Below are 17,589 nucleotides of genomic sequence, written 5' to 3'. Positions count from 1 at the left end.
CACATTGATGGTGAGTGTGAATATGCCGATTTCCAACTGAAACCCTTATACCTGTGTACCCAGTTGGCCAGAAATAAGGCAGTATTATGTGTGGTTGATGTTTTCATGTGGCACATTAGGACCATCATTCCCAGGGAACACAATCCTTGACATCTATGTGCTATGTGAACATCATTGTTGATGAGGTCCCATACCTTCATGACAAGTGTTTCCTGTGCATGATGGCATTTTCCAACAAGATAATGTACCATTTCATAAGGACTGACATGATTCATGGAACATTCTAGTGAATTTCAAGTCATATATTGGCCTCCAGATTCACCTGACATGAATCCAGTTGAGGGTTTGTGGTTCCATCTGGAAAATCGAATTCATGCTATCACACTACAACCTTGTGGATGTGCTGAAATTGCAGGACCGGTTGGTGATTACCTGGTACCAGATACCTCAGACTACCTATCAGCACCTTCTTGAGTCAATGCCTCGCCAGTTGTTGAAAGTTTTGAGGGCGAAAGGTGGTCCTACTTCATATTAAGTAGCAGTTCATAATATAATGGCACTTCAGAGTAAATTTACCGTGGTGCAAATTTCCATCATTTTCTTGAATTTTGGAAGATTTTCATAGCTTTCAAGAGTGTCAGATTTTTCTGCAAACACCAAATATATCTGAAAATTTCAGATTTTTCTTTTCATTTTTATAAATTATAACTATTATATTACTTTTGATGGGGAAATAACTTTAATTCTTTCATTCAAATTTGAACTGAAAAATACTACCAAATAGTCTTCTCCAAAATCTAAATCATAATTTTGGATTACCTCTTAAAATTAAACATCAGTTTCTATATTAAAGGTCTCCTAGACATCTAAATGCTGAGAACTTCATTTTCCTAAGTAACGTGAAGTTTCATTTATTACGTATCCTAAAACTGTGTCATGCCATATGGTTCTTTCTAAATTTAATATTTTACTGAACATCAGATACAATGCTAAAAAATAAATATGGGTATGTTTAAACATGATGCATGAAATATCATCCATTTAAATGGAAGTTTTGTTGCTTTTTAACAGCTTTGATAGCATCGTGAAAATTTGGCTGATGTATAAGTTTAGAAATGTAATGCTTATATGAATTATGTAATAGTTATTTTTATACTACTTTGTATAAAACTAGGTATTGTTGAAAAGCTTTTCGTTTTGTTTTGGGGGGGTGCAAGTAAATGCCACAAATGTTTTAGCATTAAGTCATACGAAGAAAATGTTATATGCTTCAAGAGGAGCAGTGTGATTATGTGATGGAAGCGCATATGCACTTGGCACTTCATGCCACCTTGTTTAAGATCTTCGAGAACTTTGTTAAGGGTGGATTGATTCTCTGAACTGTTTCTGAGGAACCTCATATTGACTAGTTCATTTTTTTGCCCTGTTCAAGAACTGAACATTATTTATTTTATCTGGAATTTCTTAACTTATTTCCTGTGATCACCCTATTTCTTTTGTAGTCATTAGCAGTTGAGCTGTTTTTGTGGATTGATTATTAGTGCATGGTTATTAATCTGAAAGGCAGGTCCATGTGTAATTTGCCTTAAAGGTGTGACAAATAACTGTTGCCAAATATACGTAGGTAGATCCAAAAAAGATTACAAGCATCAGCATTTGAAAAGTAATTATTGTGAAGGGAATGCTTTATCCCCAGAGTGTAGACAGAGGCACAAATTTTATAGGAGCAGTTGTGCTGGTATGTAGAGTAAGTTCACAGACACGTTAGAACAATTGAAAGGGGAAAACATTTAGAAAAGTGGTATTGACTGGAGAAGTGAGCCCGGATTGATTATCTGGAGTGCAGCTATGCAGTTACTCCTGATTGTTATTGTGCCACTTGGACGAGGTTACGTGAAGCCATCTAATGCAGGTACCCTGGCATGTTGAGTGATGGTGTCATCCTCCTGCATGGTAATGCCCGGCCCCATGCTGCTCGCCAAATTCAAGAATTGCTGTAAAAGTTGGAGTGGGAAGTCTGAATTCATCTCCCATATAGCACCCAGTGATTATTTCCTTTTTCCAGAATTAAAGGAACATTTATCTGGGATGATGTTCTCTTCAGAGAGTGATGTGAAAATAGCTACCGAGAATTGGCTGAATGGGCAGGGACGTGATTTCTATCAAGCCTGGTTAAACAAATTGGTCCTGCATTCAGAAAAAATGCCTAAATAGATTTGATGATCATGTGGAAAAATGATAGGCAAGTATGCCTCTTATTTCCCTTTTGCATTTTTTGCCTTTTGTATTTAATAAATAATTTTTTATTTCCCTTGTAACCTTTTTTTGGATCCATCCTTGTATATGCTATATTTGCTGCAACTTTTCCTCTTCTTCCAACATACATCTGAGAATTTAAAGAAAAATAAAATAGTTAAATGCTGCGATTTTGTACAGATTTGTTTTATGACTTTGCCTGATGGACCAAAGGAAATTGATTGTTTATTGATGACAGCTTTTACAGCAGGGTAAGCAGCTGTAAATAGTTCAACGGGAAAAGCAGAATAGATTAATTTTTCTTAACATGTGAAGAATATTGCAGGTCACCAGAATGATCGAGCAAGAGCCCAGTACTGTCACATGATATTAGGGTTTAAAATATTGATCAATTAAGAATTGCATAATGTACACGATATAAAAACAAATGCAATTAGCTGCTGCAAATTTGACTGAACAAAAATACACTGTAAAACTATGTAAAATGCATTAATGAAAACTATGCATACTATTGAAGAATGCATAAAACTTAAATACAATCAAAAAATGATACTGTATAAAAATTTACAATGAAATTGTAAACCTGTGTTTACATGTACTGTTACATGTTGAGCATACTACACACTAAATGCAAATGAATTGGCTTGCAGCTTCCCTTTTAAATCTAGTTTTTATAATTCATACATTGTGAACTTTTCTTTTAAATCACCTGTTATATTATAGAAAGGATGTAAATAAGCAAGGGCTTTCAAATATGATATGGGTGAATGAAATTGTTAAAAAAAATGGAATAGAATTTGCAGAATGTCTATATTAGGGTCAATCCTTCTCTTCAGCTCATTTTTCTTAGAGCTCTGGAAGCTGTTTAATAAATTTATAATTTTCTGCATCACAGAAAAGTTTATCTGCAGCAATTGTTTCTTCAGTGAGGACTAAATATATCAGACTTGAGAGTGGCATTTCTGCTGTAATCACACCTCTGTGATAAAAATCACTGCACCATTGGTAAACTTCACTATGTGGTATACACACAGCTCAATATATTAGAGAAATGCATGCCATGACCTTACTTCTTAAAACAATTCTGTTTCACTTATATTTTTTAGAACTGAAGTTGATGAAAGTATTTTTTTAATATTTGGTTTTAATGGAAGTTTTCTGCCAAGAACACATTCTTAATAAAGTTAGGAAAAAACATGAAAGCTATACCTTTAGTACGAGTATTAATCACCATCCAAATCTATGAATTTCTGCCAAAGTTTTGGTAGTTTTTCAAAGCCATCAGCCCAGAAAGTTGGTAGCTGTGAGTCTGAAAGCAGATGAGCATCCTTTCGGACGTTCTGTGCAGAATTGTAGATAGTTTCCAAGATGTAGCTGAAGGTGTGAAAAAAGTTAGTCCAAAAGAGTGATGTTGGGGCTATATGGTGGGTGTGGCAAAAGATCCCATTAAAATCCGTATAGAAACCAGCTGGTGACACATGTGGTCCTGCATTGCCTTGATGGAGCATTATTTTTTTCACTGGAACTCAGATTGGTGTTTTTCCTTGATAGCAGCATCAGCATGGTCTAGCATCTTGCTTTACACCTTACTGTTGAGGTTTTTACCTTTTTCCAGATGCACTTTGTGCATAATACCACGGCAATCTCACCAGATACATAGCATGATCTTTTTGTTAGTGAAATTGTGCTTTGCAATGCTGTAAAAATTAGAAGTGGCTCACTGGGTGCAGACAAAAACTCCCTTTTCGCCCTATGTTGTTGAAGTAAATTTAAATTCACTTTTCATCACAAATGACAATACGGTTTAGAATTTTGTCCTTGGATTGATATTTGTGTAGATTAGTGCAGGCCCCAACATGTGCGACCTTATCTACTTGAGTCGGCTCATGCGGCATCAAGTGATTGAAGTTGTACATCAAGTTTATGTGATGGAATGCACAACTCAAAGACATGGCACTAACATTGAACTCCTTTAGAAGGTTTTTAGTGGTTGCATACTGATCATCTTTTAAAAGTTCTCGCAGGTGGGCCTCATCAAAATCAGTAGGCTAGCCAGAGTGCTGTGCTTCGTAAATGTCCTTGTTTTTGAATACCAAGCGTCACAGTGTCATATGATACAACATTAGTATGTAAAGCTGCACACATGATTTGGTGACAATCTTTAGCTGATTTTTTGCAACACAACTGGGAGTAAATGATGCTTCTAATCTGATAATATAATAGTTTCATTTCAGACACCTTATACTTAATGATAACAATATTTTTTTACAAATTTCGCAACACATTTGTGATGATTGTTTTTGAAAGGTTCTTTAGTTGGCTGTCATCCGTGGTGTTAATCCAATAATGGGACTTCTTTCTTCTCACACATTATTTTATTTATATATATATATAAGAGGTATTAATTAGATTACAAAATATTTACATAAGATTAACATTAATTAAAGTCAATTGGAGAGTACACGCCTGCATATTATCGTGTAGTCCTATTAAGATATACGGTGAGTGCACGCCTGCGGTAATCGTGCAGTCACCTTCTACGCTGTCTAAACCCTAACTGACTCTCCCCTGCGGCAATCAATCGCCAGAGGGAGTTGTACAACTTTTTTCCTCAAATACGAGGGGGAGGGAGGTATCAGACATTACACCCCCCACCTAAGATTGTGATTGGGGTGCAAACCCAAGATCACATATCTGATAACCGTCTGATACATTGAAATAGTTCTATCATCAATTCATATAAATTTCATGATAAATGTCTCATACAATACACATTTCTACCTTGATCATTACAATAATCAATAATAGATTAATCACTGTTATCTACACTGGTGTGCAAAAATTAAGGACGAGACGGTTTTTTCAATATAACTTTGTACAAAAGCTTTCCAAATCAACACATTTAATACCATAAGATCCCCAATACGTAAGGACATGAGTAATGTAAGCAACACTTACTAAAAGAGAAATCAGAGGGATAAAAAGGAGCTTTATTGAAAAAGTAGCATGGAGCGCAATGCGACTAAAGGCCAAAACATCCCTGTGATGGGTGTTCAGCAAGAAACATCTGGTTTTTAATAGGGGATATGATCTCCCCTGACTGCTAGGCGGGTTTCACAGCGTCTGCCCATGCTGAGAATGAGGGTGTCAATGAGTTGTTGAGGCATTGCTGCCCATTTGTCTTGCAGCACCAATCAAAGCTCTGGAATCGTTGCTGCTGGTAAGGTACGAGCTGTCAAGCGTCTGCCTAGAAAATCCCATACATGCTCGATGGGATTGAAATCCGGAGATCGTGCCGGCCAATCCATACGTTCAATATCCTCACTCTCTAAGAGCTGTTCGGCAGCTACTGTGCGATGACATGGTGCATTGTCGCCCATTAAAAGGAACTGCAGACCCATATCGCCTTTAAAAAGACGCACATATGGAAGAAGAATCTCGTTACAATAACGGGTCCCGTTGACTGAACCTGCGTCGAAGATGTGAAGGTCTGTACGACTACCAAGCATGATGCCTTCCCAAACGAGAACACCGCCACCTCCATACCTGTCCCTTTCAATGATGTTCGAGGGATGATTGCGGCTTCCCAGCTCTCTCCAGATGAGTATGCGGTGAGAATCGCTTCTTAGACTGAATCTGCTCTCATCTGTAAAGAGTACTCGTCCCCATTCATTGTCTCTCTAATTCCGATGTCCCCGGCACCACAGAGAACGCCTTTTCCGATGGGCAAGCGTTAGAGGTACACACAGACCACCACCGTGCAGTCTTCTGGCCACGGTAAAACACGATATCGGTCGTCCAGTCGCCTGTGTCGTGTGTCTAGTGATTTCTCCCGCTGTCTGCTGCCTGTTTCTTCTGGCCTGTAAGGCAATATACCGGTCATCTGTGGATGTGGTTCCTCATGGACGACCACTACTAAACCCCCGGATAGCTGTTCCTGTAGTTTGAAATTGTCTCCAAAGTCGTGAAACGATGCTGTGAGCAATTCCGAACTCTGCAGCCACACTTGTCACACTGCGGCCTTCCCCCAACTTCCCAATGATTCGACCTCGGGTAAAAGCATCCAGATGTCGTCTAACAGATTGATTATTCGCCATTTCTCACTGAGGCAGCAACTCTGTGTGATTTTAACTGCTATACGGCGTGCAATCTCTTTGCCAGAAATACTGATCTTACACCGACAACATGCTTTATACTACTCAGACACTCCCCCATTACGTCTACCTACATATCTGCGCATGTGCTACCGTGCATCACCTTACTTAATCTCCTGATTGGTCTTTCTGTCCGCTCTGCCTCTTCGTTCAGCTGATATGCTAATTTTTCGACTTCGTCCTTAATTTTTGCACACCAGTGTATATAAATTACGTGAAAAAAAAATTTTCTAATAATTCATAGAAACCATACCAAATAATATATCATACCACTAACTCAGCATAACATATATAAACATAACTACCAAAGCATGAAGTATTAAAAATTCAATTAAAATGTACTTAACACAATAACCATATGAGAAATCTTATCTCATTTTTATAAAATATAAAATGTAGATATGGTTATTTAATATAACAAATATAGCAATATGGGGTATGTGTTTTTGTCATAGTTTTGAATAGTCACTTATTTCAATATAGTTTACAGAGTTCAAGTCACATAGAACCACATAAAATGTCCACGTAGTCCGATGTGAATCACTTAGTTCACCATTAATGTCAATTAAAGTCACACAGAGTCCACACAATGATGGCACCTATAATCAGCAGGACTACCGCACATCAGTCCTGTAGTGCAGTTTGGAACCTCTCTATAAACAAATAATAGAAATGGAATTTGTTTGTCCTATCCTCTGGGGTCTTCTCGTATTACATGATGTAACACATTCTTAAGGACTTAAGGATGTAACACATTCCAAGGACCATCGTTCTATTAAACCATTGCTAGCTGCATGACCTGGACATGAAAATCTCGGGGATGCCCCAGTTCTTCTAAGAAATTCCTGGGTCAATGCCGAAGTAAAATTAGTTCCCTGATCGCTTGCTACTATATTTGGTACTCCTGTCCTAGAAAATATTTGCAATAGTGCTTCACCCGTAGACTTAGCATTCAAAGAAGTTATAGGTATAGCTTCTGGCCATCGTGTATGCTGATCGATCACACATAAAACATATTTATGTCCTCGACCCGATGGTGGATCAAGGACCAATAATATCCATGTTCACGACTTCGAATGGCAAATCCGGTCTGCACACTGGGGTTATGGGTGCTCTCTCATGTATTCTTTTCGGATTTCTCAGCTGACAATTTTCACAAGATTTACAGTACTCCACAATGTCCTTAACCATGGAAGGCCAATAAAAGTTATATCGAATCCGCTCTTTGGTCTTCTTAATTCCTAAGTGTGCACCGAAGACTGATTCGTATGCTAATTGAAGAACTTTCGAGCGTCTTTCCGCGGGGAATACCAGTTGAGATACCTTTTCACCCAAAACCTTGTCATTATGATATATCAAACCGTCAATTAAAAGGAAATTTCCTTTCCCGTTCTTTAGATTTGACCTGACAGTCTCTAAATCGTCACATTCCCTCTGTTCTTCTTTCAATTTTTCCCTTTACGATTTCTCTGCCTGTAACGTTGGTTCTTTAATTTCTTCATTATTTACCTTAATATTACCCGATATAAGTCTGTCATTTTCACTTCCTAAAAATGGTGTTCCCATTACATTTAAATTCTGGCGCTGACTTCCATCATCTGTTGGCTCAGAATCTAGGCTCTTTTCAACTACTATCCCTTTGTATGATTTTTCTGAATCTCTAAATGTTAATGGTGTAAAGAAGTTTTCATATCCCTTCTCCATCATTTTTAGTACATTGGTAGGAATTAACCCTGGTCCTTTCAGTTTATCTGTGACCGCTACGACTTCTATAGGTGTTGTTAATGTACCGCTTCTACCCTTATTTATCGACATAAGTCTTAATTAATTTGGCTCTTATTTCTTCCCCGAAAGCTGAACTCAAGGTAATGACTCCATAATCGTCATTTACATTAGGGACATTTTCTGGTCTTAACATAGTAATCTGGGTTCCGCTATCTTCAATACATTCAATCTCCCTTCCATTCACGTTTACCGTAATAAATCTCGGGGGCTGAATAACTTTCGATGCATTTACTTGTTTACGACGACTCTCAAAGTTGCGCAAAATCACCTTCGCAATTACCACGTCGTTGTTCTCCCATTGGGTCGAAACATTTTTTTCTGTTTGTTTAGCCTTCTGAGGACAGTTCCGCGCTAAGTGCGTTTGGTCACCACAAATATAGCACTGCTTTGTACAAAGGCCCCGTGGCTTATCAGAGAAAGTTTTCCCCTTCCAGCTGCTTCTAGTTTGGGAGTGGTTATGGGGTCTTACCCCCTGGGTTTGAATTATTCTCTCTGCGCTGGTAATTGGAAACTGTTGACCGGGAAATACAGCTGCATTGCTCATTACTGTCTGTGTAAGCATTCTTCCTTTCGAAGTAAAATAGAGATCACTTTCTTTAGCTAAATCTATTGAAGTGAACCAGTTATTCCCTTGACGTATTTTTATATGGGCTGCTGTTTCGCTATCTAGTGATTCCATCAATTTGTCTGCTACAATTAATTCATTTAAAGTTTCAAAATCTTCAACTTTTCTTAATTTGCAATAGTAATTCCATGTCGCTCTTAATCTTGAGGCAAACTATATGGGTTTCCTTTCGGAACCGTTTAGCTTTTTTTGAAATTGTCTAAGCATGCATCTGCCGTTGGTTCAAATTCCCTTAGAACGATTGATTTCACCCGTTCGTAATTATGCATTTCTTCGCTTTTAACATAGATTAACAGATTCGTTGCTTTTTCTCCCAATATATGAAGTAATATTTCTACTTTCATTTCGGTAGGGATGTTCTTAATTTCAAAAGCTTTTTCTAAAGAGGTGAAGAATAAGTTCCAGGTTTCTGCACTTTGCGGTACGGGAATTGTCAATGCCCGAACACTTTTAATCATATCTTCTAACGTTCTTTCTACATTGGGATTCCTACTTTTATTACTTTAGATACGAGCCAGTTCTAATTGATTATCATGCAGTAATTTTAATTTCTTTAGTTCCAGAGCTCAATCCTCACGTTTAAGCCTATCTGAGACCGTGCTCCTTAAAATTTCTGTAACGAATTCTGGATCATTCTCACATTCTGAACTTCGTAAAATAAGTTTTCTTATATCAGCTACTGTTGAGTTAGGAGGAACAGCCTGACCTAATTCTTCCGTGACAAATATTAAATCTTCTTTTGTTATTCCTTTTACAGCAAACATTTTATCTTATTTTCATGCAATAAGAGAAGAAATCAAAAAGTCAGATAAAATTATTGCCTACCTCTTATCTTCTTGATGACGCTCACCAAGACGACAAAGTGATCCCACTTCTGACACCAATGTGATGATTGTTTTTGAAAGGTTCTTTAGTTGGCTGTCATCCGTGGTGTTAATCCAATAATGGGACTTCTTTCTTCTCACACATTATTTTATTTATATATATATATAAGAGGTATTAATTAGATTACAAAATATTTACATAAGATTAACATTAATTAAAGTCACTTGGAGAGTACACGCCTGCATATTATCGTGTAGTCCTATTAAGATATACGATGAGTGCACGCCTGCAGTAATCGTGCAGTCACCTCCTACGCTGTCTAAACCCTAACTGACTCTCCCCTGTGGCAATCAATCGCCAGAGGGAGTTGTACAACATTTTTCCTCGAATACCAGGGGGAGGGAGGTATCAGACATTACAACATTGTTCTTAAGTCCCAATCACATTATGTTTCAGCTGCGAAGGACTTGACGTCGAAAGGGACTATCCTCAGAAGCTTCACATTTTCCAGGAAACTCACATAGCTAGGTTACCATTTTCACTTACTGCAAAGACTTCAATGCCAAACAGTAATCAATTATTGCTCAGGCTGGGATCACATGATCCTTCAGAAGCAGAACTTTTGTCTCATTGATTGATCTCTACATGGGACAGAGCTTCAGCCGAAACATTTTTGGTTAAGTTTAAAAGAATCCCGCGTAGCCGTACATCATTTCCGTAGCTAGGTGGGACTTCGCTTCCAGTCAAGTTCTTTTTTTTAGGAGTCCTCCCATTTAAACCAGTGCTACCAGAATCTCGTTTCTGAGAATAGTCCCGTCTAGCAGGGACCGTCGATAGATGTGATAACCTCTTTAAGCAAATCTCTTGCTTTCAAATGCCAAAAATTGTTTGACAAAATATGGTTAAACACGCCAACCTGAGCTGTTGGCGCAGATGATATTTACAGTGGCGGGAAACTTTCATTGAAACCTGATATATTCCATCTAATTGTTGAAGCCAAGGGGGGAAAATAACAACAGTAGTTCTGTGTTGCATTCAGCTGCATTAAAAACTTAATTTGAAATTTCTGATTAACATGTATCTTAAAATATATGTGAAATTTAATTTACGAAGTTCTCTCCTTCCCTTTTCTTTTTCCAGTATGCATGTATATCAGTTTCATTGCCTGAGCTGCTGCTGTCTTTTTCTTTTTCTTTTTTTTTTTTTTCCCCCTTGATATTCATCGAAATTTAGATTAAAATTCAGTTTTTTAATTGTTTTCTCGCTTAACCTTAGTCCTGATTTATTGTAATCAATACAGAAAAATAAGAAATATTCTTATATCGCATCAGAGTTTTTAATTATTATTTTACTCATAAATTCTTGGTGATTACAGCCTAGTGTCTCAATCTGCTTATGCAGCCGCCATCTCACTTGGGCTCGCGAATGGCAGATAATTCAGCCTGGCATATAGGAGCTTTACAGTGACCATATGGGATATTTCAAGATTTTCTCTGATGTAACATGATTATGATCCATCCATGAAGGCACCCTTTCCTAGTTAACCATCAAGTGCTTTACTATAATGCAAATAATACAATCCAGCCTAGTGTCTAATCTAGTATACTTGTGAAGTTTTTTTTTTTTTTTTTTTAATTTTTTTCATGTGTAACTTTTTCTGGCATCGTATTAAAATCAGATCCAATGCAGTGAATGCCTCTTTTGGGGTTATTTTTAACTTTAAATCCCTCTTTTAAAGCTATGGAACTAAAAAAATGCATCAATTTTTAATAAATTCACAATTTATGTGTTTTACTTCTATAAGCTAAATTTTGTGATGGTGATTTCTCTAATTATAGGATATAATCATACAAGAACAGAAAAAAAAGAAAAATGTGCTCATAAATTTGAATAGATGCATGGTAATTTTTTATTCAGTGCTTTATAATTTTAACAACTATGTGAAATTTAAGTTTTTTTTTTTTTTTTTTTTCCCCTCTAATTTTATAGTTCTGTATAAAAGGTTATAATGATAAGCAGCATATTCTCCTTCAGAAGATTATTGAATGGTTGACAAATTTTGAAATTAAACCAAAGCGATTTGAAATTCTGAAAGAAGAAGTAAGTTTCCAAAATATAGATCAGTGATTATATGTATTACTTTTAATATGTATGAATTAGTACTAATGCATTACATGTCTTGTGTATAAAACCAATACCTTAGTGTATTATATTCTACAGTGATACTTTTTTTGGCAGCTCCGTAGGTGCCTAAAAAATTTTAGAGCTGAGCAACCTCATCGTCATGCTATTTATTACACTTCTTTATTGATTGCTGAAAGAATATGGTCTAATGATGAATTATTAAATTGTGTTGATGGTGAGAATTTTTTTTTATTATAGTAATATATTTTTGGAAAACAGCTGCTTTTTTAGGCCTTATTGAATGATTTAAATACCTTTTTATTCTTTCTTCTGAGTAGAGCTTCATTTTGCTACTTAAATATCCAGGCATATCACAATAAAAATTAAGATTTAAGTATTCTGATTTTACCTGCATCACAGGTGTTTATAATTGCTTGAGAAGATTCCTATACGTGTGTAAAATAATAATGGCAAACTGTATGGTTAATATTTTAGTAAGAGCTGTGCTTTTAATTCTTGAAATGTTTTATTTTTTGGTTAGATCTACCAAAAGGAGGGAAAATATTTTGAATTACTTGCATATTGAATCGCTTCCATAACATTAAGTTATATAAATTGAAACATTGTCACATTTATTATTTTTAATGAAAACATATAAAACTGTTGGAAAGTGTCATTAAAGTTAAGTAATGTTTTTCCTGCATATATATACTTGAGCTAGGTAATATTAAGTATTTTTGCATTACATGGGTATATATCATAGTCCAAAGGGAATTTTAAGTAATTCTTCAATTTAATAATAACTGAATACTGCTTACAATTAAATTAAGATTTCAGTATTTATTGTGCTGAAATTTCTGAATTTTTTGTCCTGATACTTACAGTAGGATGAATAGGTAGAAAATTTTGAAATACTTATTTCTTAACTGAAACTGTAGAAAAAGAGACTTAATTGTATAAAGGAGAGGGGATCATTTATGTATGAAAATTAGATTTTAGTGGTAATTTTTTTAATTCTTTTTCTAAATTAAAATTTAGTTTGTTTTGAAATTTTCCAACCAGAATGATTCAAGCTGTATTATGCAAAATATTGCTTTGAACTATGAGAAATTAGAATGTTGTATCTGACCACAGGTCATGCAACTAGGAACATATATACTTGATTCATAAGGATTTGATATATATATAATAGGGAGGATGAGTCTAATTCATTCAAAAGAGATTTTTAATATAATTTAAGCAATTTTAAGAAATTGCACATCAGAGGGCAGAACAGTTTTTTTTTTTTTTTTCCTGTAAAGTGAAAAGGGGTGTAGAGTCCTGTAATGAATCGCTCTAATAGGACTAGGAATTCTATTCACATACTATTAACTGGGAACAGACAGATAATTTCTCAAACACTGTGTTTCTATATTCCCCTCTAAACTTATATTTAAATAAGAGAGAATGGCCTTGACTATTGCTTTGATAAAGTTAATTTAATCAGTCCAGAGGGGAATAGAGAAACACAGTGTTTGAGAAATTAGCTGTCTGGTATAATCTAATTTACTCTGCTAGAGGTTCAACAGCATATGCACATCTGACCGGCCGCTCAGCCGCAGATTCTTCATGTTCTAAATAACTTGTCAGGACAAGCTGGTAAATCATCTAAATAAAACTCTCCAGTACGATTTTTTCGCTCATTGTGAACGGTAATTTTTAAAAAAATGGTCTGAAAAAGTGGGAGTTTACGAAACACCGCATTTAATGCAAGTGAGCAATGTACCTCAATACTAATAATAAAATGCAGGTGATATAGCAAATGACAATTGTTTATCACCATATCTACCGATTGGTAGGCTGTTTTTTGTTGCCCCGAGAAAAAAGCGATTAATTGTCTATCGGTCGTTATGCATTGGCAAAAAAAGCCGATTAATAAGCTTGGCATGCATTGCCTAAAAAAAGCCGATTAATAGGCGATCTGTCAGTAGATGTTAATGATGAAAAGCCGATTAATGTCGGTAGGCCTCGGCGATAAAAAGCTGATTAATAGGCTACCAGTCAGTAATGTGTTAAAACTTTTGTGTTTTTATTTGTAAATAGACTAAACTGCAGTAAGTATTTTATGGATTTATGCTATTTCAGACTATTTAAAATAAGAATATCCAATGAAGCATGGTGAAAATTTGAAGTTCTACTCGTGTTATTTGAGACTGCTGATGAATTTTTTAACTGAATCTGTATGTTAAGTACTGAATTAAATTTTACACTTAATAATGTCATTATATCTTTTACAAATCACATTTAATACAGTAAACAGGTTTTCAATCATGGTTTTCAAAATTCTGTCATATTTATCAAATACAGTCAAAAATAAAATGCATGATCATAACAGAGAATAACTGAAACTAAAGAGTAATTGCATGTGTAATTTGTCATCAGGAAGCAGAAATTAAATGTACAGGGAGACTTTGGTTTGTATAGTAATTCCATAAGCTTAATTTATAACTTGGCTAGAAATTTAATTTAGTTTATAAAAGCATTGAATTCAGTTAATAAATTAGTTTATTTATAAATATATTCATTCTGCTTCTTAACAGAAGAGAAAAATTTAAAAAACTGGTGTATTAGAATTAGTAAAACATATATGTAATACCTAAATGAGATTGTGAACATATTAACGGGACCTTAGCACAAGTAGAGCATAATTGATTACTTTTGATTTAATTAAGATGCAATAACACAGCAAACAAATATTAATTTAGAAGTCAAACAACAAAAATCAGCATTATATTTTCAAATTTTCACAGAAATAAAAATTTGAAAATATAATGCTGATTTTTTTTTTTTTTTTTGACTTCTAAATTAATACTTTTGATTTGTTTAAATAATGTTTCCCTATTATTACTCTTAAATATACAGTGTGTCCAGAAAAGTCATTATATGCCTTTTATTTTCAAATCCATTAGTCGTATGCATACTTCCTATTGTAAAAATGTTCTGATATTCACATTTGTCGAATAATTTTTTTCTGTGATTACTTTAAATATACACTATGTCCAGAAATGTCATTACATGTTTTATTTTCAAAACCATTAGTCAGAGATATTCATATTTAGCATTTTTAAGTCAATTTTCTGACAACTAAAAAAATATAATTTTTTATATGCTCCCTTGGCACTTGTATGACGAATGTTGACAGAGATAAATTCTAATTTAGACATTATATTCAGGAGCCGTACACAAAGGCCCTTAGCAAAAAAGTGAAGCATTTTTATTTAACCGATTAACACCCAAATTAATTCTAGTTGAAATATTTTATTGCCTTATAAATATCTTAGATTATAAATGATTCTAAGTAAGTTAAATGCGAAATTTAATTATTCTGTCGTTTAGTTTTCAACTTAGTGCCCCTCCTCATTTGAGGACGCTGGTTGTTGGACCTAAGAAAATACAGGATTATTAAAATTTTCAAGAAAGTAGAATAATAGTAAAAGCACATAGTAATAATATAAACTACATATATTTTGACTAGTAATCATAAATTTAATGAAAAATATTCATAATAAACTTGTCTATTTGGCATGATATACAGGAAAGCAAGGGATGCATAATGTTACACTGCATTTTTCACAATAGGTTTACCATTACCTTTCATTTGGCATCTTCTTTGTTTATCTCTTTTACTAACAAAATGTCTACTTTTATCGTAGTGCACATCTTCAGAACGTTTTTTTGGAAACGACACAGCAATTGGGTGACCTATTTTGGAATTAATACTTTCTCCCATTTTCAAATAGGTGACGGCAATTTTTTGGCAGAATTCTTTTATCGAAATTTTCTTAGTATCTTCCTGACTTAATTTGTACAACAGATATGAATTTACAACAGCCATGTCAATCATTCTAGTGAAAAGACACCAGTGCCATTTCTTGCCCCTAATTGATATTGAATGTCTTTCTACATACCAGTCATGGTGATCTACTCTTCCCATATACATTGTGTAATAATGGAATAGAGATGGTTGTGGAACTGAAAGTTTTTCTTTCTTTCCTCTACTCCCCATGTGTAACGTGTATACGAGCCAGTTTTCCTTAGAAAGTCCTCCACGAAGGCATCCCTCTCTTTAGGCAGATAGACCTCATGTGCTTTGCCAAAACTCAATAATCCACTTTCCTCTACATCAGCGTTTCTCTTGAACCATTGGATCTGTTTTCTCAAAATTTATTCCTATGGTTGCAGCTTTGTTGCCATTCCATCTAACTATAATAATTTAATTCTCTTTGTTGAATCAATAGTCATAAAAAATCCCCTAGCTTCTTTTTCCACTTCTTTTGTGGATTTTATCGGGCATTTTGCAGTTCTATTGTCTCTGATAGTACCACAAGCCCTCATTCCAGAATTTTTCAGCATAATTAATAGGTCGTAGCTAATAAAATAGTTATAAAATATATGACATGATTAGATGGGTTCTCAATAACTTCCAACATTTCAAGTACAACTTTGCATCCTAATGGAAGCTAATCATTTTCCTTTGAAGAGGCTTTTCCACCATAGAGATTAAATTTATAGCAGTATCCATGATTTGAACGCATAGCCCATAATTTATAACCAAATCTTTTTGGTTTCTAACGAATGACTTGCTTTAAACAATGATATCCAAAATAATGTACGATCATTTCGTTGATGGAAAGGCGAGTTTAAAAAACTCCCTATTGCTGGAAATTTTCATTCAGTTTATCCATCAAAGGTCTAATTTTAAACACTGTCATGCGTATTTTCTTTAGCTTTTTGTTATCTGTAAAATGAATTACAGATTTTAATTTTGCGTAGAAATTCCAACACATAGATTTTTTCAGTAAAGCAATACAGTAGAATTCCAGAAATCTGCAAAGCTTGGGACCAGAAATTGTGCGGATTTTAGGACAGAAAAGATAAAGCTTAATATTCGGGCTAAAAGTGCAAAATGAATAAGGCGTATTAGATACATTTAATTAAATTATTATATACATTATTGCAATAATTTATTATATGCATTAAATTATTATTACATATATAAATTGATTATATTATTCATTATCACAGCATCGAGGTTTGCCGATTTCGCCTCATGCAAAGATTTCCGGTTTCGGATTCCAGTGTTAGAATCACTGTTGCTATAAAATTTCAACAGCTTTTCTTCATTTTTTCGTATATCATACACAATCATGTCGCAATTCCATACCATTCTGCTATAAATCGAGGAGTGGCACCTGCTTCTATCTTCTGCAGAATTTTCACTTTTTGCGTTACCGTCAATGCAACGTGTTTACGTTTTTCAACATTGCAAGCAGTAAAATCATGAGTGTGTTTCTTATCTGGCATTGTATTAAAAAGTGCTGAAATTAAAAATGTTCTTAATTTATCCACAAAATATCCGGATAAAAAGAGGCAGCCACTAAACAATCTCATGAAATGAAATAACAAAGCTCAGAAAATGAAACGTGAATCATGAGCTTGAACAAAGAGTTGAGTGAATCATCTGCTTTTTTACCTCGATGCAGATTAGAAGGGGGAAAACTTATCTTATTTATTTTATCTTATTTTTTTATATCAGTAATTTGGTATTTCCGTTTTGACTCATTATTCTTCGTTAATTATGACGTCATTATTCGGTAAGTATTTTTTTCTTCGATATTTCGTACTCAATGTTGCAGTTTCTGGAACCTAATGTTTATATTCTGAGAGGCAATGTAGATTTCAGGTCGGCGAATTTTCGGTATTTGACTGTACCTAAATCTTCACAATCAGACCAATAATCTCTTTCACTGGCAAAGTATGGTAGCCACTAAAAATTAAGAA

The 17,589-nt window shown here is 34.8% G+C and overlaps 1 protein-coding gene across 4 annotated transcripts in view; it reads left to right on the top strand.

The window, feature by feature from the left end:
• Positions 1–17,589, top strand: part of Ide (Insulin degrading metalloproteinase) — a 215,347-nt gene that overhangs the window by 125,020 nt on the left and 72,738 nt on the right. For all 4 annotated transcript variants that reach the window (XM_085809700.1, XM_035365568.2, XM_085809701.1 and 1 more), the window contains 2 exons: positions 11,635–11,745; positions 11,884–12,004. In XM_085809700.1, the coding sequence (XP_085665826.1) occupies positions 11,635–11,745; positions 11,884–12,004 (232 nt within the window). The remainder of the gene's footprint in view (positions 1–11,634; positions 11,746–11,883; positions 12,005–17,589) is intronic.

The sequence above is a fragment of the Stegodyphus dumicola genome, chromosome X2, assembly GCF_044657685.1.
Source record: "Stegodyphus dumicola isolate Sdum_Otavi_A_Nest chromosome X2, ASM4465768v1".
Taxonomy (NCBI): Eukaryota; Metazoa; Arthropoda; class Arachnida; order Araneae; family Eresidae; genus Stegodyphus; species Stegodyphus dumicola.
Note: the sequence above shows the minus strand (reverse complement) of the source record. Positions and strands in the feature narration are given on the sequence as shown.